Source organism: Brachycentrus maculatus, unplaced genomic scaffold (assembly GCF_059751285.1).
Source record: "Brachycentrus maculatus isolate JH-2025_06_01 unplaced genomic scaffold, ASM5975128v1 h1tg000227l, whole genome shotgun sequence".
Taxonomy (NCBI): Eukaryota; Metazoa; Arthropoda; class Insecta; order Trichoptera; family Brachycentridae; genus Brachycentrus; species Brachycentrus maculatus.
The window spans coordinates 477,843-505,744 of record NW_028280978.1 but is presented as its reverse complement, the minus strand read 5'-3'; the positions used below and the strand labels follow the sequence as shown (position 1 = coordinate 505,744).

Below are 27,902 nucleotides of genomic sequence, written 5' to 3'. Positions count from 1 at the left end.
TTAAAGTGATAATTCTATAGTACTTACTCGTATTATAAAATTGCCTTTTGAATAAATTTATTCAAAATAATTACAGAAATTCGTTTGTACATAATAAGTGCTCGGTAATACTTTTTTTCTTATTTGATGGCTTTTTACTATCACAAGTGTTATAGACCGTAACATTGCTTGAAAATACTTAGTGTTAATCTCAAAACATATATGCTTTTGTACGCCTACCAGAATGTATACTGTTTTGGACAGGAAACCAAATATGAGCTCAAAACCCTGTTTTCCTAATTGTTATTTAAATATTATGAAAATAGACTGGTCAATTTTTTTCCTAGAAAAACTTTTACATCGTGTCACTTGTATAAAGTGAAGATCACAATCCATACTACTCATATCTGGTTCCTATCGCCTTGCGTACGTATACATAATCATGAAATAATGTATGAAGAGAGATTCAATATTTTATAATATTAGTGAAACTAGATTAAAGCGACATCATATTTGCATTATATTTTTTTTTAACTGTGATTTTTTCTGTCTCTAGTTATAAGAGCCTTACCCAAAGACTGTGGATCCAATTTCGGAAAACATGCAATCTCTGTTACTAAGGCTGCCCATATAAACATATTAACTTACTAGCTTGATCCGTTGAAAGTGGTGTTGACGCCAACTTTAGCAAAAATGTTAAAGATTTTTTACTGGTTTAACCAAACAACATTGTTTCGGACGCCAATGAGATGAGAATAACGTCGCAATCATTTGATCTCGGTGTTTCTGATGACTCAACAACTAAGTTTCACTAAGTAAATTTTAAATATTTAAAGGTAGAATTATTGCTAACCTAAGTTTTTGCTAGCTTCCTAAGTGGAGAAAGCATCATTAAATATTTTTATCTAGAATCTCACTTGATTGAAGAAAAATACCTAGATTAAATTGGTTGCACGCTGTCACGTGTAAGTGATAACAGCTGAATGGCTTATAAGTCTATTTTTATGTAAATTTATAGCCGGTGTATGAAATATCATAAAGGTATCAAAATATATACCTTTCTTAGAATGTCTAAATGTAAGTTTTTAAAACATTTTAACATAAAACAAATTACAATAATAATAAATTAACAGTAATACAAAAAAAAAATTAAACACAAGAGCTTTTCAATGAAAAATGGAAGCTAATATGTACATATTTATTTGGAAGTCGGGTAAATAATAAAATGTTGAGTAAACGTCAAATTAAAAAATTAATTTATAAAATCAAATACATATAAAAATAAAAATAAAATTATATACAGACGTAATATTACTAGCTTTCATACATCAATACGACAAAGAGAGCCATCATTTCCAGCGATAAATGCTTGACCTTCTTTTCCGACGCATATTTTGTTGACACACTTCCCAAAGTCCACAGAACCCTTCAGGTCCAGTTTTCCACTTTCATCTATGGTCCAGATTTTCACAATCTTGTCCCAGGCTCCGCTGTATAAAACAACAGTTCCGTCTGATCTCTTCTGCGAAGCTAAGGAGTTTATGATCATATTGTGCGCCTGGAATATATAAAAAAAGATCATAGAAACACATTTAAATCACATTAACAGTAGAATTCTTAAATGTTGTTCAATTTCAGTATTAAGAAAAGTTATTTTATTTATTGTTTCGGCATTCACTTTGTGGTAAGAGATGATGAAATTGTAAAAGAAAAATATTTGCTTTTTACCACTTGAGTTTATTTTATTATAACGACCAGTTTCGGAAGTTATGCTTCCATCGTCGGGTCTAAACATAAACTGATATATTTATTTATTTCAGTCTATATTTAGACCTGAAGATGGAAGCATAGCTTCCGAAACTAGTCGTTATGATAAAATAAACTCAAGTGGTAAAAAACAGATGTTTCTCTTTTACAATTTTAAGAAAAGCTTGTGACAACCTGTTTATCGGAACCAATCGTAGTCGTAGGATTATAAAAGGCAAGTAGATGATTTTAATTGTTTTATTGATGGTATATAAAAAAATAAACATAACAAGTGAGGTTGCCTTCATTTTGTTTTTTATTGGCGCAAAAGCACTGAGCTGGTTAACTACATAATATGATAAATTTAACCAGTTAACCACCATAAAGGTGGCCTTAACCATAGTGACCATAGAAGTGAGGACATGCCAAATGTGTTCATGTATGGAATTTTCATTGAAAGATCGAACTTTTAGCAGGTCATGCAAATTCAAAAAATAAAACATTAGAAAATGAAAAAATACATAAGGCATTTTACTTCATCTTCCAGAGGTATTTCAGTACATCTTCCCAAATTATTATAAAGCGTAATCTTTTATGTGTTACTACAGATCTTTATCCATACCCAATATTGCATAAAGCACTGCAACAGATTGATGCAGTGTAAATTTGATCAATAATCACAGTTGCGATAGTCCTGCATTTCCGGTGCTAATATAGAGTAATTTGAAACAAATATTAAAATTAATATTTATTTTGATTTCCCAAAGAATTGAACCTAGGACCTTGTACATGATGAGGTCCTGGGTTTAATCCTTGGACTTTACCAATAATCGAACCCAGAACCAATGACTAATTTTATGACACGTAGTTATCAAGTAGTTTTTTGATAAGAATAAAATTCAGTAAAATTTATATTCATAGTTATTTTTTCTTATTAAAAGATAATATTGATGTACTTACGTCTACTTCGCACAATAACTTGAACTTATCATCTTTATTGTTGTGGTGACATAGTATTTTCATACCACAACGACTAGCAAAGCACAGTTTATCTCCTGCTAAAGTGATGGGTGATTTTCCTATTAATGTCTGTCGGGTCATATATCTCGTGCTCTCTTCTGAAATAATTTAATATAATCTCTTAAGACACAAGTTAAAATATAGACCTAATAATATAAAACTATTGTTTAACCAAATACAAGAACATTATCCCCCATCATCCGATATGCTTGATGAGAAAAATTGTTAAGGTTATCAGGATATTAAAAATAATTAAAATGAAATAATTACCTGACATAAATTCAGTAATGACCAGATCTAGATCTCGTACTGTGTACATTAAATTATCTTGTACAACCAGATCTTTGATTTCCTCAAGTAAATTGTATATCAATTTCAGTTTATCGTTAACAAAAACTCCCACCTGAAAAGTTAAATTATTTTTTTTATTTATTTAAACTTAATGTACAGAAAAGAAATAAGTACATTGGCGGGCTTATTGCTAAAAAGCAATATCTTCCAGCCAACCAAAAAGATAAATCTTAATTAAAATTTTCTTTTGGAGCTATGAGAAATCTATTGCCAACAGTGTCTAAAATACGTTTTCGTGTGCCAACATTTATTTCCTAAAAATATTAATAGATCTAGCCAAAGAATGAATAATTTACTAGAAATTCCTTTTTGCAAATCCAGACTCACGCAAATACACTAATTTTTCATAGCTCCAAAACTGTTTGATTCATTCCACAAAGACTATATGTTAGACATTAATTACCTAAGCTTGTTTCGATTTAAAATTTCGCTTAAATTATTTATTAAAAAAACAGTTCTATGTATCTTCTTCTTTTAAATGTATATCTCATACAGTACATATTTGCTAACTTTTTTCATTTTCATCTTTTAGATTTTTTGTTAAAATCAAATATTTGTAGTTTATATTAGCACTTTTAATCTAATTTTATATCTGATAATATCTATTGTATTCTTGCCAGTGCCCTTTATTATAACCTAAAATATAATGTGTACACACCAGGCCATGCCTTTGTGGGATCTTTTTTTAAAAATATTTTACATTGTTTTGTACTCGAATTTTAATATATTGTGAAATGTAAAAAAAATAAATAAACAAAAAATTAGTACGAACTAATGATATTTTTATTTTATAATGAATTAAGATAAAACTCACACTTCCTTTATCATCTCCAGCATATAGTGTCCCTCCATTTACAAACAGAACTTGTACTTCATTTTCATAATTGATCAGATCCTTTTTAAACTTTCCAGTTTCGGCACACCACGCCTTGATGGTTCCATCGTTGGACGAGGAGTAGAGGGTTGGGGACTCACCCTCGCCGGCGGGGGGAGCTACAGCCAGGCTGTACACATTCACGGGGTGAGCGGCGATTTCTTGGATTAGTTTCAAATCTTCATCCCAGATCTAAAATAAACTTAACATTAAACATTCTGAAGAATGAAACTTAGCAGTAAACTAAATAAGCAAAATATAAAAAAAAACTAAGTAGTAAACTAAATTACTTACAAAATTAACAAAAATCAAGTTATTTATCTTCATATGCCTTCTATGATAAAAAATGTTTCATCATCAATTGACAAGATTGTTTTAATCATAGATACATAAAAGGCTTTGCAAAATGTGAGTTTATTTTAAAGATCAACTGATCAACAAAATTAAATCACCCCAAAAGATCATCTGCCAAATAACCCCTCCCCTCTCTTAAAAATACATGTGCGTTGGGTAAACATGTGTACTGGTTTTTGCTTTGAAAAAAATGGTCACCTTAAATAAACTTATGTCGATTAATCTTCCTTCATTCATAATTGAATGATTAGCTTGTTATTTTTGCATGCACAGTATCCCATAGTTTGCACAGACCCCAAGAAATTTACAATGGAGACTTTGGGAGAACAAGAGGTGTCGAAAGACCCCAAAAGAGATGGTCTGACGACATGGTCGCTGTGGGGGGTAAAAACTGACCGGAGGAAATGGTAAGAAGGGGAAGAGGCCTATATCTAGCAGTGGAGTTCAGAGGGCTCATGAAGATGAAGAAGAAGACTGATAATACTGTATGCCTCCATAGAGTTATGGTCAGCATGCGTGATTTCCATGGACAGAGTCCTGGGTTTGACTATCATTGACTAAATAAAACAAAAAACATTTTCACCGCATTGACTCGATATCAATTGGACTTGCGCTGAAGCGTAATTATTGATTTATAGTTAATTATTCAATGTTAGATTTTAATTTTTGAAGAAAAAAACTTGGATAAAATATTATAATTTCTTCATAGAAAATATTTTGCTGGGCAAGAAATAAGACAATCATTATTATTTTGAAAAACTGTATGAAGTTCCATGAGAATTTGAAGAACTTAGCAGCACCAATTTAAAATAAAAGTGTCGTTGAAAATTTGCGTAACGGAATTTGAATTTGTTAGTACATTCAGGAAATTCCGACGTATATATATACATATTACATATCAATTAACCTAGAGACTACATGCTTACTTTAATTTTACCGTCGTCCGCTCCGCTGTATACTTTGCCAGCGTAATAAGCCAACGCTACAACATCGTTTGTATGCTTGTCTTCATCGGATGCACTCACTGAAATTGCGATGGACATATCGACGGCTGTCGTTTCTTCACTGTAATCTCAAATAACTTCTCGACCTCGGCTCTAATCAATCAATAAAAATAAAGATTGTGCCTTAATTACTTTAAAATATTTTTAAAGTGCTATACTTTTACTAACAATATCAGTCATTAATTTGTGAGTTGAAAGAAACTGCGGCACATTCGCATTGAAATACGAAATAAACCAAAAACAAACTGACAGATCGGAAAAAGATAGAAATTGTAGTAAAAATATTTCTAGTATTATCGTGAGCAGATCATGCACTAGAGACATCTATGCATTTAATTTTGTTGACGTATAAATAGCGCTTTTCATTTTTTACGGTATTGTGTGTGATGCATGTTTGATGTCATGCGCAATATAGAAAGTGTTTCGATTCTGTAATGAGAAGACCAGGACTATTTGATTTACTTTAGAAATAATAGTAGACCCCGTTACCGCTAGATGGCACGCAAATAAAAATAATTTAAATGATTCGATTTCACGTTGTCTATAATTATTGCAGAAATTTATTATTAGGTAGGTACATATGTAGTATGTACCAACTACGAGATATGCTTTATCCCGATATTTTGGTATCCAGAAACTTGTTGACGTATTCCGGTTATTTGAGATCATTGCCGAACATATACAGACATATTGCTGAATATATTATTAGACTACGATATTATTAAATTCTTAACTGCTTGTCAATGATAGATTAGAAAGAATAGTTGGAAAAATATTATTAGGGATTTTTTAAGTCTCCACTATTATAATCATAATTATTAGGGATTATCACCAAAAGATTCAAAGTGAAGTGAAGTGTTCTCGAAGTGAAGGGATTGTCTGGATTGGATACCTGGATTTAATTATTTGTGGAATTAATGTACCAAAATATTAATGTGTGTTTTTTATGTTACCCTTACTATTATCTGAAGCTTAAACCGACCACAAACATTTTCAAGCTATCTTCGCGCTTAGAAGGCCTTACGCTCGGTAAAATCTACCGAATTATTGGGTTGAGATTACACTCCACATTTTTTGGAAGGAAAACTTAATTTGAGGGTCAATTATTATTATTATTATTTATCGTAATAGTAATAAGTGAAAGGGGGTTAAAAAGAATGTAGCTAGGATTTTTAAAGGAAAAAGTACGGTTTTTGGTTTTTGTGAGATTTCGGAAGTAAAAGTCAAAACTTAAGAAAAAACACAAGATTTTGGATCTAACGACATTTTATTTTAGTTGTGGACTCCATCGAGCGGTTGTTTTTCTTCTTCTTTTGTTTGTCAGCTTCACTGAGGCTCATTACTAAATAAGTGTATGGTATAAGTCAATAAAACAAACATCAGTTGTTTTGTAAAGCAAATTTATTACAAAAATAAAAAATAAAAATACATTTACATCAATTTGATGCAGTCTATAAAAAAATATTTAAAATGTATTATGTACACATGAAAATAATAAATACAAACACTACTACACGGATTTAATGTGTTTTCATGAACACTTACAGAGACATCATTTTATTTATTAATTCCTACTATGATATTTTTCATTCAACACTCGACCATAAGTCAAATATTCTCCTATGAAAAAAATTGCAATTACAAAATAACAGTCACAAATTTATTCAATTTGTTATTCTGGCACGCGAAGTGCCAAAATTAAACGAAAATACATTGGAAAAATAAATATTTAATATTTTAAATAAATGCGAAATCCCGAATAAATTATTTTTCTGATTACACCTTATCCGAATCATTTTATTTTTATTTATAATTTATTAATTCAGTTTAACTCTAAAATTGCTATTTTTTAGGTGTAGATGTTTGTGTAGATGAGTTGATGAAATGAATGGGTGATGTTGGCTTAGTAGGGTCCATCTCCACCTGAAGCGGGGGGTCCATACTCGTTGCTCGGGGGAGGTCCATACTCGGCAGGGGGGGCGGCAGCGGGGTACCCCTCTTGTTTCTGAAATTGTATAAGTCGGTATTATAATAAACACTTTGTTTAAGAAAATAAAACAAATATACACTAAACTAATTTATGACTGCCGATGATGTCTTAGGTGACTATTGGGAACATACAGACCAACGCTCCGGATAATTTCAGGATTATCGATCATACCGCGCAATAATTGATAAAAATGCGTAGTCAAACTTATACCATACCCGTCTATTTTTTATATGAAAAATATAGCTGGCCGTGGCTAGGTTATCTGTTTTTATATTAGAACTTTTTGAACCTAAATATCTTGATGAAAAATTTATATACCTCTCAGATCATGGTCACTTCGTTCGTCCCAAGAAAGAACACTTTCCATTCCTCGCTATAACACATCATTCTTCAGTAATTACTTCTCTGTACAAGCGACCAGACTATGGAATGAATTACCTCGCCTTGTTAAAAATGCACATTCTCTAATAACTTTTAAGAAACGTCTGGGACATTACTATCTATCATTAGAATCCTAACTGTCCATCAAACTTCCTCCCTCAGTTTTTCCCTCTACCTCCTTTTCTCAACTGCCCTTTTCCTTTGCCTTCCTTATTATCATAAATTTGTAATTTATGTTTTTTTTTATGTTCAAGTACTATCTACCCTCTGATTGCAAACAGCTTTATCGTAGTCATACAGGAGAAAGTGACCAAGTGCATTTTTTGCCAAAACGTGATCATTGATTATTTTATATCTTACAAGCTGATTGTAATAATATTGCCATGAAAAAAATCCCAAAGGATTTTAAACTTGGAAGTATAGTATATTGATTTGTTAAAAATGACTAACTGCATTGGTGTTTATTTTCTTGCCAAGCAAAAGTGACTTAAATGACCCTCCTGAACATTTTACGTTTTGGTAGTTAGTCATTTCTCCTGTATAACGATAAGTATGTGGTATCAAACGTTTTGACCAATATCACTAGTCTGTTTTGGTTGGTTGGAAGCTGTTGCTTTTTGGCAATAAGCCCGCCAATGTACTTATTTATTTTCTGTACATGAAGTTTAAATAAAAAAAAAAAATAATAAATAAGAATTTTGTTATTAAATGGAAATCATTGATTGAACTATGAATCAGTAAAAGGAATATTGCAAGTTTAAATAAATAAACATTTTGCATCACCTGTGTCTTGTATCTGATGAAGTAGACTTCTGGTTTTGAGGGCTGTGTCGGAGATGGAGTTGGGATGACAATGTCGGGTTGTTCCTCTGGTTTCTTCACCAGGACGTAGATGAGTGTCTTTTGCTCATCCTGCGGCTGCAGCGGGATGATGGGAGCGGTGGGTGTCGGCGCAGTTGGGGCCTTGATGAATACTATCTTGTAGTGCTTCTGGGGGGGAGGTACGGCGATTGGTTTCCTGAACAAAAATAAATAAAAAAAATATTTATTAATTTTTACTAAATTATTTTGATTGATTCTAAAATCGTTTCTCAGCAACACTCAAATAATAATGATTTTCATACAATAAATCTGGGCAATATTGAACAAAAATGAAGTACAACATTTTGAGTGTGTCCAAATACTTGTTCACAAATGAAAGAGTTTCTGCTCAATAATAAAGCTTTTTCATCTCACCAATAGTCTCTAGTGAAAATTCTAGTGATTCAAGTACAATGTTTCAAAATTGGATGATATATATGGAACTTCTAAAAATTTGACTAATGTGGTTGTCAATCATGGATAGATTGATGAATGTTACACGTGTGTAAAGTGATCACTTAAACCAGCCTATGACGGTCGTAAGCCCCGTAAATGCCCAGACTTCCATATTTTTCTTCATGTATGTTGAGATGTCAAAAAGTAATATGAAATAATTTATCTATTTATTGAAACTGATTTATTTTGATTGATCCTAAAATCGTTTATCTGCAACACTCAAATATATAATGATTTTCGTTAATAAATCTGGGTAACATTGAACATAAATTGAATATTTCATCTTACCGTTTTTATCTCGATTTTAATTTATGCCATTAAGAATTTTTACGACATGTGAAATTCTGGATTTTGCCATTATATTGTATAAGTAAGTAGGTATTTTAATTATAACTTTTGTAACAGAAACAAATGTTTTACGAAAATCAAATTTTAAATATTTGCTTACACACTAGGTATAACTTAATGCCAAGAATCTTAAGATGTTAAGTCTGAAATCTCTTTAGATGCTATGTATAATTAAGTAATTTGGATATTTCTGTAATCAAGTGACGCTTGAGCAATGAGTATAAACAGAAATTGTCCGGTAATGTGTGCCAAATACTAGTAGGTAATTACTATTTTAAACGCCTGTGCAGTAACGTATGCAATATGATCATCATTTCCCTATGAACGCTTTTCCAATCGGCCTTACAATATTCTATGAGGTTCCAACTAATATTTCCAATACGCAAATGTAAAATTGAAGTCCCTTGTTGAGTCATATCAATAGATTGTTTATAATGTAAATTTCACATCAAAATCTATCGGCCAATTTGATTGTCCAATTAAATTTAAGGACATATTACAATTGCATTGTATCGCAATATTACATAATAGTATTATTTAAAATGAATAGAGGCATACAATATGCAAGTAACGTAGTGTCGATAGTAAGTAATCCAGGTAATACCTTTTTACCATATAACATAGAGATGTCACTTTCATTAAAGTAGTATTCATAGTCCTCTTTAAATGAATGTTAAATATGTAACTGAATACTGCTGTCGGGTTGTGGTCCCGTGGTTAGTATCGCAGACTCTTAAGTCAGAGTTTCTCGGTTCGAACTCACTCTACCACAATTTGATACCTATTTCTAATAATGAGCCGCTTAGACTCACAGAAATAGTATGAAATTGAAATATTTGTGTACATAATAAAAACACAAATATATCTCTTAAAAAAAATAATAATCCAAACTTTAAAGTACGTTTTTATACACAGTATTTTTTTTAAATGCTTTAATGCAAAATATACGAAAAATACAATACAGTCAGTCTACGTATCTAAAAATTAAATAACATCAGAAATTTACGTGTTCAATAAAAAATTAATATGTTTTTTTTTCAAAACTTTTACGATGTAATAAAAACGTGTTATCAGACAACGATAAATATGTGTAATAAATATTAATAAATATTATTATTTATCTTTTTTAAAGGGCAGTATATTATGCAATAAATCTTAATATTAGTTAAAAATAAATAATTTAAAAACAACATCTATATGAGATTACTTATAATGACTTTAATCTTTCCATATAAAAAAAGGAAATTTAAAGAAAAGTAGCGGAGGCCATGAGATGGAACTGTTGCTAAAATAGATGAGGTTCTAATTACAGATGCTATCGAGGAAAGATTGTGAGCTTACACGCTCGGGGTATTTTATTTGGTAATTTTTATTACATTTCCACGCCATATTAATTTTCAACAAAAGAAAGGAATATACCAAAGCGTAACAACACAATGGGTACATAAAAGTGCAGCCTCCGTAATGGGGATTCAGAAACTTATTGCAAAAGTGAATTAGAAACTTTTGATTACATACCCAATACATAAGTACTAGGTTTTTATTATGTTTCTGAACAATGGTTTAACGGGATATTTCGGAATTTGCAAATCAGTTTGTCTTTTTGACGAATCTGTAAATCCTGAAAGATGATATTTATCCATAATATTTTAAAGGTTTGAAGACGAAACACTTAATGGGTATATTTTCTTCATATCGATCAAACGCTAACTTCTGAGTGAACGGTCATATATTATAATTAATTGATTCGGCAGTCACTTTGTGGTAAAACCTATCCATTTTTAATTTAAAAAAATACTTAGTAAATACCACTATTTCTTAAAATCTACTGTGACGCGTGTTTCGATGCATTCCGCATCATTTTCAAACACCGTATTTTCAGCTTAAAATTGTACAACTTCCTCATGATATGAAGAAGTTTGAAAATACCTACTTTATGTTATATTTAGTACATACTTGAGTTGTATTTTTTGGAACTGGAAAAGATTAACATAAGTTTATCACATATTTATTTTAGACCAGCGTCAAAAATAAAAAAAATAAAAACTCAAAAAAATATTAAATATAAAATAGTTACTGAAATACAGAAAAATCAAAAAATTTTAAATTGTGAAAAAAAAGATTCCAAAACAAATGAAAAAATCATATTAACCGAAAGTATGTAATATATTGTTTTAATATAAATTAAAATTAGATGCCCTAAGTGTTAGTTATTTCCAAAGTTCTATTAAACAACCCATTTTATTAAAAAAAAACTATCATTTACAAATACAGTAGCAACATTATTTTATTGGTCACCGTAATCAGGTACCTATACGATGTAGGCAGGTACTCTACTTCGAAGAGGTAATGTCACTGCCCTAAGTAACGATTTACATCAAATTGGTGTTGTCACTAATTTGTTGTGACAATTTAATACGTTACGTTATATGAACGACACAGTTACGTGGTGTAAGTGCATTCGCGTTTTTATTTTGTAATGTGTTACACACAGAATAAATTATTACTAGCGACATCTTCGACCTCAACACACTCAATTAGGTAGCGAGTCGTTTGTCATGTACTCCTGTGGTGAATACATTAGGACTAGCGAAAGTGAAAAGTTATGCAAGTGACATTGTGAACAGTCGTTTCATTCATTAGGCTTTACCTCCCAGGAATCCTAATGTGCGAGTATTGTCGTCGATACAATGAAGGATCACCGAGTTGCGTGAGTCTTGACTGCTTACTTATTAAGTGTTTTCAAAAACGTAGCTCTCGTAGGCAGGTTGCTAGAAAATGTCGCGTTGTTTCAAACCGTGTCACATGATATCCAAAGCAAGAACAAATAGAAGGGTTAGCTTCCCAAACTTATTTAAACAAATAATCTTTAAATCCATACAACTAACGCTATTTTTACAATTCCAGTGTGCCAGACAAAATACAATACCAAAATAATAATAACAACTTTTCATTTAAAAAACCTTAATGAATTTTTTCCTCATAAATGCTCAGAACATACAATTGTCTATAAAAAATATAATACCAGATTACGCTTATTTTTGAGACACTTATAAAAGTATTTTCAAAAGCATTTAAATTCTCTATCCAAAATTCATTCAAAAGATTTTTAGTTTTCGGATAAAAACATCAGTGATGGGCGAATGAATAAGAAAAACCGAATTTAACGATGACTTATTTAAGTTAATTCGGTTTTTGGATTCGATCACTTAAATCTGATCACCAATCAAATTTAAGTGATCGAATCTAAAAACATTCACGAGTTTAGTCGCGTAGTGCCTACTACTAGCTCCTGATATATTTGACATAAAAAACTTAAGCTGAAAAAATATAAAAAGAGAAAAAATAACAAATGCCACCCCAATCGAGTACTCATTAGACTATTTAAAAAAAACACGTGTATGTCAACTAAACTATATTAACTACTAGGTACGAGTATTTTAAAATCCATTATCGTTGAAGTTTGCTTATTTAAATAAATCTATATTTACATAACTGTGGGTTAAAAATAGCGAATAAGTCATTGTTAAACGATTGTAAGGATAATCTTGGCAGGTTTTCGTTTTAATGTCAATAGACATTTGCATGTCTCGTCTGCAGATATTAAAATAAATGCCTATCTATTGTGTATTTGACAAGGACGTTGGTCTAGTCACTTTTCGACCTTGGAGATATTTTGATTGATGGTTATTAGTACAAAAAATATGTTACAGTTTATATACTAACAAAAATAATGAATTGACCCATGTTGTTATTCAAAATTATTCCAATAATTCACTCAAAACTATTACATCTAAATAATCATCAAAAATTACTTATGCTTTGTTTTTATGTTTGGTTAATATATTTTTGCTTTTTGTTTCGTATGGTCCGCCTCCGTAGTGTAATAATCAGCACGCTCGGCTACCGTTCTGGAGGTTCCGGCTTCGATTCTTAAGGGGGGTAAAATAAATATAAGTGATTTTTTCACTGTAATATTTATTCGGAAGGCTGGTCACCTTTCCTTCATGTATAAACGATCAAGATAACACTGCGTTTATATGACAGTGCCCTATGCACCATTTGGGTGCGGATAAGGGTTTTATATAAATAATATATTTTTGCTTTTTGTTTCGTATGGTTGGGTAGGTGGTCTAATTTACCCTGTTTATTTTATTATTAAGGTAAAATCGACCAAATTAAAATACCCGTAAATTTCATAACATTTTTTTAGGCGAAAATTTTGCAGATAGTGATTTCGTCAACAGATGAAAATATTTATTATTTGAATAAGTCCATAGAAATATTAGATAATGCTATTCGCTACGGTGTTATGCTTTTGCTCCCAGTATGACCACGGCCTACAAACACCAGTCACACCCTATAACAATAACATATCGTAGGATTTTATTTCAATACGATTTCTTTGTTTTTCAAATTAAATGCGAGTTTTTATCGTACCTGGGAGCGTAGTATTCTGGCTCTGGTGGTGGTACGTGCACGTATACGTGTTTATGTATGACGGGGGCCTGGGCAGGGGGGCCGTACACTGGGGCGGGGGGGCCGTATCTTGAGGGAGGCTCTGGCCTCGCATACACTGCGGCTAGAAGCCCTGCGAATACCACCTGAAACAAAAGCGAATTTAGTAAGATAACAGTCAATACAAAATACAATACTTTTAAGGCAAATTTTGTTTAGACGGATATTACAATTATAATGCATGAAATCAATAATAATAAAAATCGACAAAAAAGAATCCGAAGGAAAATATTTTATTGGTTTCAATTCCATTTTAATGAAAATATTACTTGCAAAGTGAAAATGATATTTACGATAAAATTTACATTATTAAACATGTATTCTGTGTCAATTTTACAGATTGAAAATCAAAGTATTTATGATCAATGTAATAAAAACACCAAAAGATTGTGTAAATCATATCACCACCGCCAATTCTTGTGAACCTAAATACTTTTTCGATTCACAAAAAAATTGTGTGGAAAATGTTTACTTTGGAATTATTGTGAAGTAAGTAAATGATCGTTTAAGAAATAATTAATTTGATTGGACTTTATAATAAACAAATACGTAATAAACAAATACAAGTTTTAGCATAAATATAAAATGTGAATGCCTTCATAATTTTTCATATATTTTCCACCGTTTAAATATATTTTTTTAAATATTTTTCAATTTCTCAAGTTAAATATCGCGTCAGATTAATTCAGTAATACTTTTAAGCATTATTCAAATCAGCTTTTCTGATTTAGCATAGTTTCTGTTAACGTAGAGTTACGAACATTTAAAAGTGTCCCTTAATTAGAAAAATATAGTATTATGTGAATGATTTTTTTCCTAACAATGTATATTTACGAAAATATTCAAATTTTTCGATTTGTGATATATAAAACGTAAACGTTTTCTTTTGAGTAGATAAATGAAAAATCAAAGCATATTATTTCATATTTGGTATCTTCCCATGTTCCATGTTTATTGTTTTTTTTTATTGAATAAAATTGAAATATTCACGTAATTAAATTGTTACATTTTTGTTTGGGTAAAATGAAATATAAATTATGGTAAAATTACACACCCTTCACTCGTTGCGCAATCTGTGTTATATTTGTGCAATATTGAAAGGAAGTCGTAAATTAATAATGGCAACCAAATATACTCCGTTCATTACATTACACAACACAATGAGAACATTGATGATAGACGAGATTTGTGTAATACTAATAATAATTTAAGTTCTGTTATGAAACACAATTCACAATATATTAGAATATTCCGTTTTAATACAGGTCGACGGTCGTTAATAAGAGGAATTTACTTTGAAAAATAGAGAAGAGTATTCGTAAGAAGAGGCGTAACAGTTCATCATCAAGTAACTTTTTTAATAACACTAGCTACTGCAATACGTCGTTGAATTAGTGTTTTCCAACCTTTTTTCTATACATCTAATAATTTATAATATTTTACCGTCCAACATTGATTACAACATTTAAACATTTGTATATTACGATTTAAATCGAGCGATTATATTTAAAGGAAAAACCCGCAAAGCTTTTCTGCTTTTTTAGAAGCTTGTCTTGAAAAGTAAATAAAGGGAAGTTGTATGTGAACACATCACAAACACCCAGATCAATTGAATTTATTTTGCACTTGGCGGGATCGAACCCGCGACGCCAGTTTTGCAGTCGAGCGTCTACCCAACTACGCACGGCGCATAAATACCTCGTTTTACGTTACTCAATTCTCGTATTTTTATTTTATTACACACATTTTTTTCCTTGTTAGTAAAATTATAACAATAAATGTAGATAGACACTGTACAATCGTATGATTTGTTCTTGATAACATTTTTTCTCTATGGTAGTTTTCATGCTGTTCATTCTTTAGTTAATGGTATTTTAAGGTGTTTACAGTTAACTTGTAAACTTCTTAACAATAGTATAGGAAAAGTAGGCAAATAAATTTAAATGGTGAAAACCCATCGACGGGTTTATATTTTATTTATGCCTTTTGACTAAATATTGCGAACGTTATTATTTGTTTATTTTTTGTTACAAATTGAAATTTATGATTTATGAGTACGTTTCAAAGTGCTGCTAGTAATACTTGATGGAGTGACCGCTTTAAAAGTGTCGAAAATGACCGTGAACCAAAAAACAATGTTAACGAAATAGGTGGTAGCAAATGGTAATATGTCGTCTTTGACTTCGTAATTTACCGAAAATCATAATTGAGGTACCTACTTAAGTAATTCAAGTATGAATACAAACTCTTCCATTTCTTTCGCCAATGAATAGATTTTTTTTCTATACACCGTAATATCTCGCTGATAGGAAGCACTGGTTACATTGTTCATTATAATTTAGCGTTTTTTGGTCTTTAGCTATTGATATTTATACAATGTGTGAAGACTAATGTCTATATGCATTACATATGTGGGAACAATCCGTTCCTAGTAGTGAAAAGAAAAATCTTATCCCTTTCATTAGATGACATTACACGTTATTATTTGTTTGGAGAATTCTTCTTATAATGGCGCACACCGCAGACTCGAGTGGAAAGTGAAATTAAATTAAGAATCAAATGAATTCCGCGATTCACGACTAAAGCTTCATTAGTTTATTAAAACTAATGAAGCTTCCATTAATGATTTCCATTTCCACGTTAATGATAGTTTTTTTTGCAAGCAACTAGAATTATTCATTTTTTATGTAAAAATAACTCCTTTCGAACGTTTTAAGAGTAAAATGAATATTTCTTTGGTCAAAATATAAAAATATTGATTTAAATGATACTTCTTAAAAATATATTTTACCAGTCTGGGATGGTCTATGGACGTTATTGAACGTCGAAGTCCGTCTGTCAGTTAGTATGATGTAACTTGTATAGCAACGACATTTTGTCATAATTGAAAAATACTTAAAATGGGTGTTTTAAAAAAAAAATTAACATACTTCCTATTTTCATAATACATCAATTTAATGAAAAAAAAAATTTTCATGAAAAAGAACCCACTCCCCAGAGAAAGTCGGGCATCAATTTTTGTACTCCCGGAAAGGTTAAATGATCCTGACTCCTCATATGACTGGTACTGATTTCATAAATATATGAATTATAAATTATATTTGAAAAATAAATTCATACAATCTGTTTGTAAATATAGAATTGAATATACATTATTGAGCTCAGTTTACAAAAAGTGAGCCTTTACGACTTGCATCAGACCTACAGCATTGTTTCGTCTAACAGCAGTTTATTTTATTATGCAAATCTTCCAAAATCCGTGTAACCAATAGTTGTGCAATAATCGTCCGAACGTACTTAAAATGCAGAGCGATTCCTTTGGCTCGCAGAGAAGTATGCTTCAGTCTTAATCACCTAATTGATTTTCTCTTTGTTTCTGCAAACATGCATAAGTGAAACCGTTTTCACGCTAAATGGAAAGAAACGTCCGTGAAATTCGTGCCACAATCTCCAAAACTATTCACTCGGGTCAATTTGAGGGCCTGTCATTATGAATTTCACACGAGAATACTTGACCGAGCACTGTGACCATAGCATACTTATCAGAATGTATTTATGTATTACGTATGGACGTGGACCTAATACACAATTATAATGTAATAATGAATCGTTTACTCGCTAATGTTTCATCAATCTGGCAAGATCTACGGAAGCTAAGTATTTCTCGCCATCATAGCTGAAGCGGTAAATGACAATTTAGGAAGTTATAAAAATTCTTCACATAAAACATCACAATACATTTTCAGAATTGAAAGAAAATTACATTTTTCTTGTTTATAACAGATACTAAATAAGTAAAATAATACATCTTTAAAGATGTATATACCATAACTTGAAATTTCGAACTATTTCAGGAAATTTTAGCTAAAAATCCGTAACTTCAAAGTAAAAATTGTATTTTCGGTGCGTTCGACTCTTTGCACCAAAATACTGGATAGTGGTTAGAATAGAAAATGTTGCAAAGCTTGATCACTTAAACCAGCCAATGACGGATCGTTAGCCTTGTAAATGTTAACATTTCTATATTCCTATCTCAATAACTTCTTTATGTCTGTTGAAATATCAATAAAAAATGTTAATCCATTGTGAAGTTGAATCCGGTATTTGTGTATGTACAACGTTTTAAACACACTGAAAATATTTTCCTATTTAATTTTTCAAAACTAGATCCAAAAATATAGTTTGTTCAAAAAAATCATCAGATTTCACTAACGTAATACTCTTAAAAAAAATGAATTTTTTAGTCTTAAAATTATTCATGTTTACCATATGAAAAACAATCAAAATAAAAATTATGCGTGTCTCATTGAACAATTTCTTGAAAATTCCGCTATTTTCATTAATTGATTCAGTAACCACTTTGTGGTAAAATCTATCCATTTTTAATTCAAGTTTTACTTATTAAATATCACTATTACTTAAAATCTATTGTGACACGTATTTAGATGCATTCCGCATCATTTTCAAACACCGTTTAAAATATTTGTGATACGTCGTTCTCGTATGTACGTATAAAAAATAATATGTGTAGCTATTAAGCTATTCAGTGGTCGTGGAACATTGTTCTAGTGCACCTGTAATACGAGTATGTAGGAAGTGACTCTTCCTACACTTTCGCCGTGCGCGTACTTTAATAAGTACATCACGACCAATTATATGCATTTGCGAAAAATTGCGGCCGAGCTAATAATATTCATAACCGTGTTAGAAAGGAATTGAATTTAATGCTTTTTAGTTGAACTGACAATTTCTTTGGGGTACATAAATGTACCACGACTTGTAATTTTTCACTCGTGACTTTCGCCTTTTTTTTGGCCCATATAGATATTAGATAGATAATCTGCATACATCATATTCTAGATATCAATTTTTTATCGATTTGAAAGTTTTGTAAATTATTGTGTTTACAGTCAAAACTGGTTGACTGATGATTCTACAGTAATCAAAGTAATGAATTCAAAATGTAAAAAAAACTCAAGCAACATATTGAAAACATACTGGACATATTGTTTTTATTATTATTTTATTATAATTTATTAAATGAACTTTTATCGGTTAAAAGTAATGCATGGCTTAAAAATGTATGTTATATTTCGCGAAACAGGGGATTTTATGTTTATGTTTAATATTATTGAGGGAAATGCGGTATTTCAAGCAAAATTGATTTTTAGCATACATATTTATACTTTAAAATTTTAAAAGTGTGGTGGGATTTTGCTTGTCAATGACATATTTTACAAAGCTTATTGGATGAATTAATTCATAATTATTTATTTTCCTCTAGAGTATTCTATTGTAGTACAAGGCCGTATGACAAGATCAATTTCATCTCAATCTACCACCATTATTGATACCTCTTTCTTGCATATTTTTATTCTTTTTTATTTAATTTTTTTATTTTTGTTTTATTTTATTTTTATTTATTCGGAAATCGTGCAGCTTACATATAAAAAATTATATAATAAACAATAGTTACATTAACAATAATAAACACTACATTACATTACATTAACAAAAAATAGTTACGTTAAAAAAAAACAATTAAACAATTCCACATTTATGTTATAAAACTATTAAAAAACATTCAGAGATTAAACAATATATATATATATATATATATATATATATATATATATATATATATATATATATATATATATATATATATATATATATATATATATATATATATATAAATATATATTTATATATATATATATATATATATATATATATATATATATATATATATATATATATATATATATATATATATATATATATATATATATATATATATATATATATATATATATATATATATATATATATATATATATGGATCTTTAACCTGCTTCTATTTATAAACAATAGAAGCAGGTTATAGATCCATATTTCGTTTTACTCTCGAGTTCTTTTGGAAAACTGTGACACATATTTATGTGTCGACTTAATCCTATAATTTAGTTAAATCTACTTAATTTTTTTAACGAAAATGTTAATAATATTAGTATAAAACCACTCACCGTTATACTAATATTATTAACATTTATGGAAAAAAAAAAGTAAAATGACACTACCACAAAGTAAATTCTTTAAATATTAATAATATTAAGAATATCGTTAAATCTATTTTTTTGTTCTAATTATAAATGATTAAAAACATTAATCGCAGTTAGTTTCAAAATTTAGAATGTAAATTTTATTCCAATATCAATGTCATCAAACCAGAATTGAGTAAATTAAGTTTAATTTGAGGTATACGAAAAATTAAATAAAACATATAAAATGGTGAAACCCAATTTTTACTCATGGTATCAAAAAAATATAAACCAGCCTACAAAGACCTACTACGCAACCCTTTCATGGATACAAGTTCATTCAAATACCACTTTTTATAAAATTAATTAATATATATATAACTATAACATACCAATACAAAGAAAGTTGTAAGCGATGTATTATAGTGTAAAATTTAAGACTGTAAAATTTAACAGTAGCAATACATCTTTATTACGTTATTAAAAAAATAATTAAACGGAGGTATAAGTATAGAGATAATATCTTTAATATATGTATATTTATACACGTTTCTTGTGATCTAATAATTGAATAATTACATAACGCATGCGACTCGTTCTGCGGTGAAAAGTGATAGTGACTTGGTTCTTAAAACAAAAAAGCGATACAGTTTTATGATTTTAATATCCGGTTTTTCGGCTCTCTGTAACTTGACCGGTTATTATTACCCAAAGCTCTTTGCGCCCAGTCGAGCTTAAACCGGCCTGACAATGAACCTTAAAACAAATTTATTCGTAGTAAGAAATTTAATCTACAATGTAGGTACATTGCAGTTTGGTATATACAATGCAATTTATATAAAAGAAAAATATGCACTTTTTACATTTTTTCATTTATTTTACCTTCTTGTACAGAAAAAATGAAAATTGGAGTTTTTGATGCAAAGAAGCAATTTATTCCAACACACCAAAAACAGTATATTGATGCATTTGAAAAGTTTGAGCTTTTTATAATCGTTTATAATTAGAAGCCAGATATAGTGCTTCTACCTAAAAGTATCAATAAAAATAAGCAAAAATCATTAATTACAAAGAATTGGAAAACGATTAAACGAACAATTACAAAATTAAATATTAAATCAACTGTAAATTGATGAGAGCAAGGAAGGCAAAGGAAGTAGGATCAGGAAAGGAGTTAAGGGGGAGAGCTAAAAGAAATAAATGAAGAATGAAATGATAGATAGTTAAACATATATTTTATACAAAAAAAAACATTATCAATAAATTTTGTGGATAAAGGTATTATTAACTCATTCCAAGACTCAAAAATAATTAAATTGACATTTTATGAGACTAATTAAAATGATTATTTACATGTTTAATAAATATCTGTATAATTGATTTTTTATGAAATACGAAAAAGTGTGTTTTTATTGTTTTATTTATGCTAAAAAGTTAATCGGTAGGTGTTTAGTCTGATAATGTGATAATGATGACAAAGTTTTAACGGAGTAAGAAATTTTAAGCACCTCGCTAGATTAGACTGAATAAAAATATTCTGATGCAATAACTTAGTGATTTTGGATTTTGTAACCTATTAACGTGGTTTAAAATCACTTAATAAAGATCCATTTATAATCGTATTATCAACTTATTTAATAATTAAGATATACAAAGTTGGAATAAATAACAGTTGTTGCAGCCATTAGGGGCAGAGCTCAAAATCGTTAAAATGAAAACAAAATAACAAAACAAAACTTTGTGTAGAAAGCGTATATATTGAAAGCTGTCCCACCGCATGCCCAGATCTGATACAAAAGCATCTAGGCTTCCTGACAGATCCGTTCTTGCAAAGCATTTTTTTTTTAAACTACGATTGAAAATGTGAAACAACATAAAATTGTATCCTGATTTTACTATCCATGATGTAGAAAGCGTATGTTTCAATGGTCGCGTGATTTATATTACTTACACACTGACATAGAAAAAGTGAAACAGATGTTGAGAAACATCCTGAAAGTTTCAGCGTGTTATCAGACTAGTGTTAATTGCTGAAAAAATACAAACCTCCGAACGCGCTCGCTCTTCTATGACTAAGAACTAAATTACTACTCGTATGTGTTCTGCGACCGTGACATAGAATCTGGGGTTAGATCGTTAGATGTGAATAGTAAATTTAACCGATTATCGTTTTCATGCGCATGGAAAGTGACATTTTAAACGTATGCATTTGCCTGCACTAATCATCAGACTTTCACTGTTGTTTTGTTTATCTGCGCCAGCAACAATTCGTCAAAATAACAATGTGTAACAGCACAAGCCATTTATGATGTGTGGGGCCTAATTCTAAACTAAGGTATGCTCGAACATAATTTAAAAACAAAAACAAAAAAGACATTTCAACGGGTTTAATTGCCAGGGGGTCTGAATAAAAAAGTGATTGTTCACAACATTTATATATCATCCACTACTGATACCGGAAGCTGATCTCTTTGCTTCATGCAATAAACGTTCAAGATAACACCACTTTGATGCGGTTCAGTGCCGTAATCACCATTGGGTGCGGAGGGTAAGAAGAAGATTTATATATTTAGTCCCTAACGGACTGGTATATATATCAGCAGTGTCACTATTCTCTTTTCTTGCCTTCTTCCTTTCCTTCCGCTAACCTTTCCTAAATGTATTTCTTATTTATGCCATCGGGTGTCCCTTCAAATTTACTTCACTCCGAGATCTAGGAATCTGGAGCGGATGACGAATTATGTTTTCTTCATGTAATATGAGATTAAGCTAACACTTTGTCTTTGGGTGCTGAGAAGATTTATGATGTATAATGTATAAAAATAAATAATTTATTAATAATCTATTCAGTAACATCTTTCGCGATTTTTATTATGCTTATATTAACATTAAAATAAAACTTTACAGGTTAGTTTGGAATGAATCCTCACATATACTGTTAACACCGCAGCGAGTGTTTCTTTCTCGTTTATTTCGGTGATGAAGACACAATTTATGCAGCCAAGAATTTAAGAGATGTATAATTGGTTTTAAAACGTATGAATTCAATTATGTAAATTCAGAAGCAGTTAATGATTATGATTAAGATGCGCCCGAGGCGAGGCGCTTGCGCGGGCACTGGCGCTGGCACTATCCCGGGCACTGGCGCGGGCACTGGCGCAGGCGGTATTATGTATTTATCTCCGAGTGGTCATGCTTCTATTCCAAATACGGCATGTGCTCGTAATAGAAAGAATGGTCATTGAACCAGTTTACACCCATATCCTAATAATTACAAATTCCTCGCGTACCATCATCGATCTTGTCATAATTCGTTTGAAAGTTGATGTCGAGCAATTGGGTACTTTCAAAAAATGAAAGTGGTTTTTCGAGTTGCGTACAGTTATAAAATAAGGACTTATATTTTGTTGTTTTGGTCCAGATAATGACCGTTTTTAATTAGTCTGCGGTGAAGCAATTTAAATGGAACCGGGCATCGAGCAACTGTCAGCAATTTCACTTTTAAACGAACGCAACCTCCTTCAGTCCAGAATATTAATATCTACAGTGCAAAACAAAAACTTAAAAAAATAAGTCATTTTGAAAGTTTTACACCAACAAACGATTTGCCTAAATTATATATCTATACAACAATGAAAAAAAAACAATTTTTTTCCTCCAGTGACATAAACAAAACATTTCTGAATAGCTAATATATTTGAAATGGAGAATTAAAAAGAAAATATGTGAAAATACGTCAAAATCGTGCATGTTTTTTTTAGATGTAAGTTGCATTTTTTATTTCCCGTGCTTAATATGTGCAAGGTTTATAGATAAATAAGTGTATTTTTGTTTATCTAGCTTAGAAGATGATATATATTAATCTGTGTAAATCGTACAAGTTAAAAAAGGCCTTATTTTTGACAAATTTTGAATGGCATAAACATCATACGATACTTTACATCTTACGTGTGATCAATATAGAGGAATAATTTAATTAAATATTTTATTGCATCCAATTTTTCATTCTAGTATGCAATGTTCCAGGTCCATATTTTATAGTTTTATTGCATCCAGTTTTTCGTTACATTACAGTGTACATTTTTTTCCGCTTCTCTTAAGTTCAGAAAAAATCTCTATCCGGACTTTCTAGTCTGTAGTGTGGTGATCTGAGTCGGACATTCTGGAACTTGACAAGGTCGGCCACTACCCTGACACGTGGTACACGGAAATCGTTTCAGAGAAAAGAAAATAAACGGTCGCTATTTCTTTACCGTGCAGTGTGACGGCGTCATTTAGAGGTGTCGATGTGTATACTTTTGGTAGGCTACATGGCTACATTACATATGCCTACCTTCTTGCGTGACAGATACTATTTCAAAAGATTTAAAAATCTGCTTTGTATGTAAAAGCATTTTTAACTTTGTGGTGTGTAATATAATACTCTCCTTATCATTCATCGTTCACTTTGTGTAATTTTACTTTTTTAAGTAGTATTACACAAAGTGAACGATGGATGATAAGGAGAGTGTTATTTAAAAATGTACCGAATTAGTTTTTATTTCGACTAGTCTTTTTTTACTGAATTTCTTATTCAGAATAAAGACGCATACTTATGATACAATATATAATCCGAAAGTATTTTGTACAATTTTTAAAATAGCCATTTATTCCTATATGATAAAAAAGGGAATTTATTTTCAATAAATTATATTATGATATTTATTTTTGTTGAAACTGAGAATGTTAAGAGCATGAATTATTCACTGAACCAGTTACTGAAATATTTGCGAAAACCTGTCAACGATTTTATAGAAACATTAAAGCTTAGTTAAGTTTTGATATCGAATTTTTTGGGATGTGCTTATTAAAAAAAAATGGTTTCTTTAACTCAATTTATTTTATTTTTGTGGATTGTTTTTATTACGCTTGCTATAAATACGTTTTTTTACGAATACTACTAAAACAGAGTAAAAACATATTTAAAAAAAAATATTTATAATTTTACATACTAAAAAATATGAAGTTTTTCTAGCAAACGTAACGAAAGGGTTTCAAAAATTAAATTTGAAAATTTCAATATACACCGTTTCTCAACGTATATATTTACTGAAAAAAATGCGGATTTATAAATAATGTTGATATTGCCGTGAAAATAGCTATATATCCTGGTAATTTAGAATTTGAAATCGTCATTACTTTCGCGAGTCATGAAAATTCAATTCACGCTTACTAATAACTCGTTTACTTACAGATACTATATTATGCCTGATACTAAGGAGATATGAACGTGATTGTACTCATCTGCACACACATATTAAGTAAGTACACACATTATACATTTCCTTATTAAAGAGAAAACGTTGTTTTCTTTCCAATGAATGATGATAATTTATAAAGAAAATTTATTTTATTATATGTTTACAAACAAGTTACATTTCACGTGAACAGTCAATTGTAATCAACATTCTTTAAAATATAACAACACTAGGTACTTTATTATGGGATTTTTGAGAATTCCGGGAATCGCATGAATACTTGCAAATTAAATATAAATAGTAAAAGAAAAATCAAAATTGCGAGTTAATCTTAGATCTGAAGGAAAAAAATCATAAAACTGTGTTTAAAATATTTATGGCAAATTGTACCTATCATTTGAAAAATAAAATGGGTACTTAGCTTATTTTGAATCGAAAATAATTTAATGAAAAAAAAATTATAGTATAGTATACTTGGTGTACTATTATAGTAAAATTTTACTACTACTGCTACTATTATGGTGTAATTTTATTTAGTATAATACGTATGTAAACTTTAAAAATGCCATATTTGAAATACAGTAAAACGTACATTCTAACAGCATTAATAATTATAATTTAATTTGTAAAATAATACAGTGATTTATAATTTCTTGCGATTTTAGTTTAAAATTATTTTAAAAACAAACCATATTGTGTAAGAAAAACTATGCACATTTGATAAAAATATAAATGTTCCATTAACGTAAATTAAAAGTTTTAGAAATAAGTTTCGTAGACATCGTTTTAAAAAATGTAAACAAAAAGAGTGAAATATTTTGTAGCTTAATGTTAATTATGAAATACTTGTACGATTATTAAATTACTGGAAGATATTGCACAAATTACAAAAGAATACATCAATACTTTATCTTCAAAATAAATAAATAAATAAATTTGAGGGATGGTTTATGACATTATTTTGCTTGTAACATTTTTTTCAAATGCTTGAAAGAAAAGCGTAATCTGAAATTACTAAATAACTAATATGGTACACTTAAAAAAAAACAGATTTAAAAAAGACATTAGGTAATTGCAGTGGCATTCTGTGAACGTTTCTGTTCTTTAAAAAAAAATGTAAAAAGTCATTTAAGTATTAAGTATTTCTTTTTCTATTACAAACATTTCCTACAATATCAAGTAAAATTTCATCACAAAGATAAGATGAAAACGTGAAAAACACCATTAGAAAATATATGATTTTTTTTCCATTTAATATGCATAAATGCGTAAGAAAGTGATTAAGGTGTTTTTTCTGGTTTTCATTTTCTGCAATCGCGCATCCTTAAATTGTAATGTCACTTCATGAAAAAATTAACCCGTCCGATTCACTAATATGACATGAATACCTACCACGAACAACTGCATCTCGATGTGTGTCCTGATTAAACTAACTGGAACGAACTTGTCACAATACCACACTGGCAACAAATGATGACCGTCTTCCGAGGAGGCTGCCTTATATAGTGGCCGCCTTGGTGGGGGTGAGTCCAGCGCGTGGTGCCTCTTTACCATTCTATTCGCGTATCATAAATATATGTAATAACCCATTCTGGGGGCGGGCGTCCCCGGGCGTCCCCCGGCGTCGGCCGCGTCGGCCGCGTCGTGAGGTATCTACGCGCGCCGCGTCTCGTAGAGTCGAGATACTCTAACCCGTTTTCGTCACCCGTACGCTCCGTTCATAATTTGCGTGCAGTAAAGCAACTATTATTTTTGAAAATATTTTACGTTTTTTATATATTTACATATATTCATTTATAAATTCATTTACATAATTATTATTCTTTTGCAGACAACCACCAAGTCACTTTATGTGTCTTGTTGGTGGAGTTCTTTTTACTTACTTAAATTTTTTTATAAATCTATTTTAACATAATATACACACATAGAAAGTAAAAAATATTCTTTTCCATTTTTACAATATTAACTCTTGTATGAAAAAAATATTTACTGCTTACATATTGTTTATAAAAAGAGGGTTTTGTTTATTATTGATTATATTATTTTACTACAGTTTATTTTTTGCTACTGTTTAAATTGTTTTTTATTTTTTTATTTTTTTATCTCAATTGAAAGTCTAAAAAAATGCTTTATTTCAATCTAATCCAATCGAACCTAACCTAACTATACCAAACCTAATTTAAATATGAGTTTAAAAAAAAAACAATGACTACGTGCTTCGTCATTATTGCTACTTTGTATATTTTATTACTCTAAAGAAATAGTGAATTAATTTAAAAGATATTTTTAAATTTACCGGAGAAAAAAATAGTGGGATTTTAAGCTGATACTCGTAATGATCGATATGGTTATGCTAGTATGCGATATGTTAGTATGCGAGATAATATAATTATTTTTTTATAAGAAATACACTGTTCAATATTTTTAAAAAGTGAGAATAATTTTAAAAAGTAAACTAATAAAATTAAGGAGATTTAAAAAATACCAGTCTTGAAAAAAAAAAATTTTATTTAAAAAATCTTAAAGTGCTTCCATCAGTCGAATCAAGTATAATAGTCTGTGTCAGTACTCACCTGTAACGTTGAAAATAGGTAAGTACTTGGTTCCAAAGTTCATTAATAATGTCAAGCACAAAAGTTAAAGCGATATATATTTTTTTAATAATGAGCCACGATCTTTGTTAAATAAATCGATATGAGTTGGGCAATTCCTCATTACTTTACCAATTAAATTTTTAATTTT

General features: G+C 30.0%; 3 protein-coding genes across 3 annotated transcripts in view; 1 reads left to right on the top strand and 2 right to left on the bottom strand.

The window, feature by feature from the left end:
- Positions 1-1,216: 1,216 nt before the first annotated feature.
- On the bottom strand, positions 1,217-5,605 carry LOC148306758 (uncharacterized). The gene is made up of 5 exons (XM_088264488.1): positions 5,251-5,605; positions 3,911-4,162; positions 3,016-3,148; positions 2,686-2,843; positions 1,217-1,537 (listed from the first exon to the last, which is right to left on the bottom strand). The coding sequence occupies exons 1-5, from the start codon at positions 5,365-5,367 to the stop codon at positions 1,301-1,303; spliced, it is 897 nt and encodes a 298-aa protein (XP_088120614.1). The 5' UTR covers positions 5,368-5,605; the 3' UTR covers positions 1,217-1,300.
- A 1,106-nt stretch (positions 5,606-6,711) lies between these two features.
- On the bottom strand, positions 6,712-26,629 carry TwdlE (TweedleE). The gene is made up of 4 exons (XM_088264469.1): positions 26,553-26,629; positions 13,805-13,968; positions 8,483-8,717; positions 6,712-7,333 (listed from the first exon to the last, which is right to left on the bottom strand). The coding sequence occupies exons 1-4, from the start codon at positions 26,565-26,567 to the stop codon at positions 7,232-7,234; spliced, it is 516 nt and encodes a 171-aa protein (XP_088120595.1). The 5' UTR covers positions 26,568-26,629; the 3' UTR covers positions 6,712-7,231.
- LOC148306756 (fidgetin-like protein 1) overlaps positions 25,161-27,902 on the top strand; it is a 58,595-nt gene continuing 55,853 nt past the window's right edge. The window contains exon 1 of the mRNA XM_088264467.1: positions 25,161-25,223. The gene's annotated coding sequence lies outside the window, so the exon portion shown is untranslated. The remainder of the gene's footprint in view (positions 25,224-27,902) is intronic.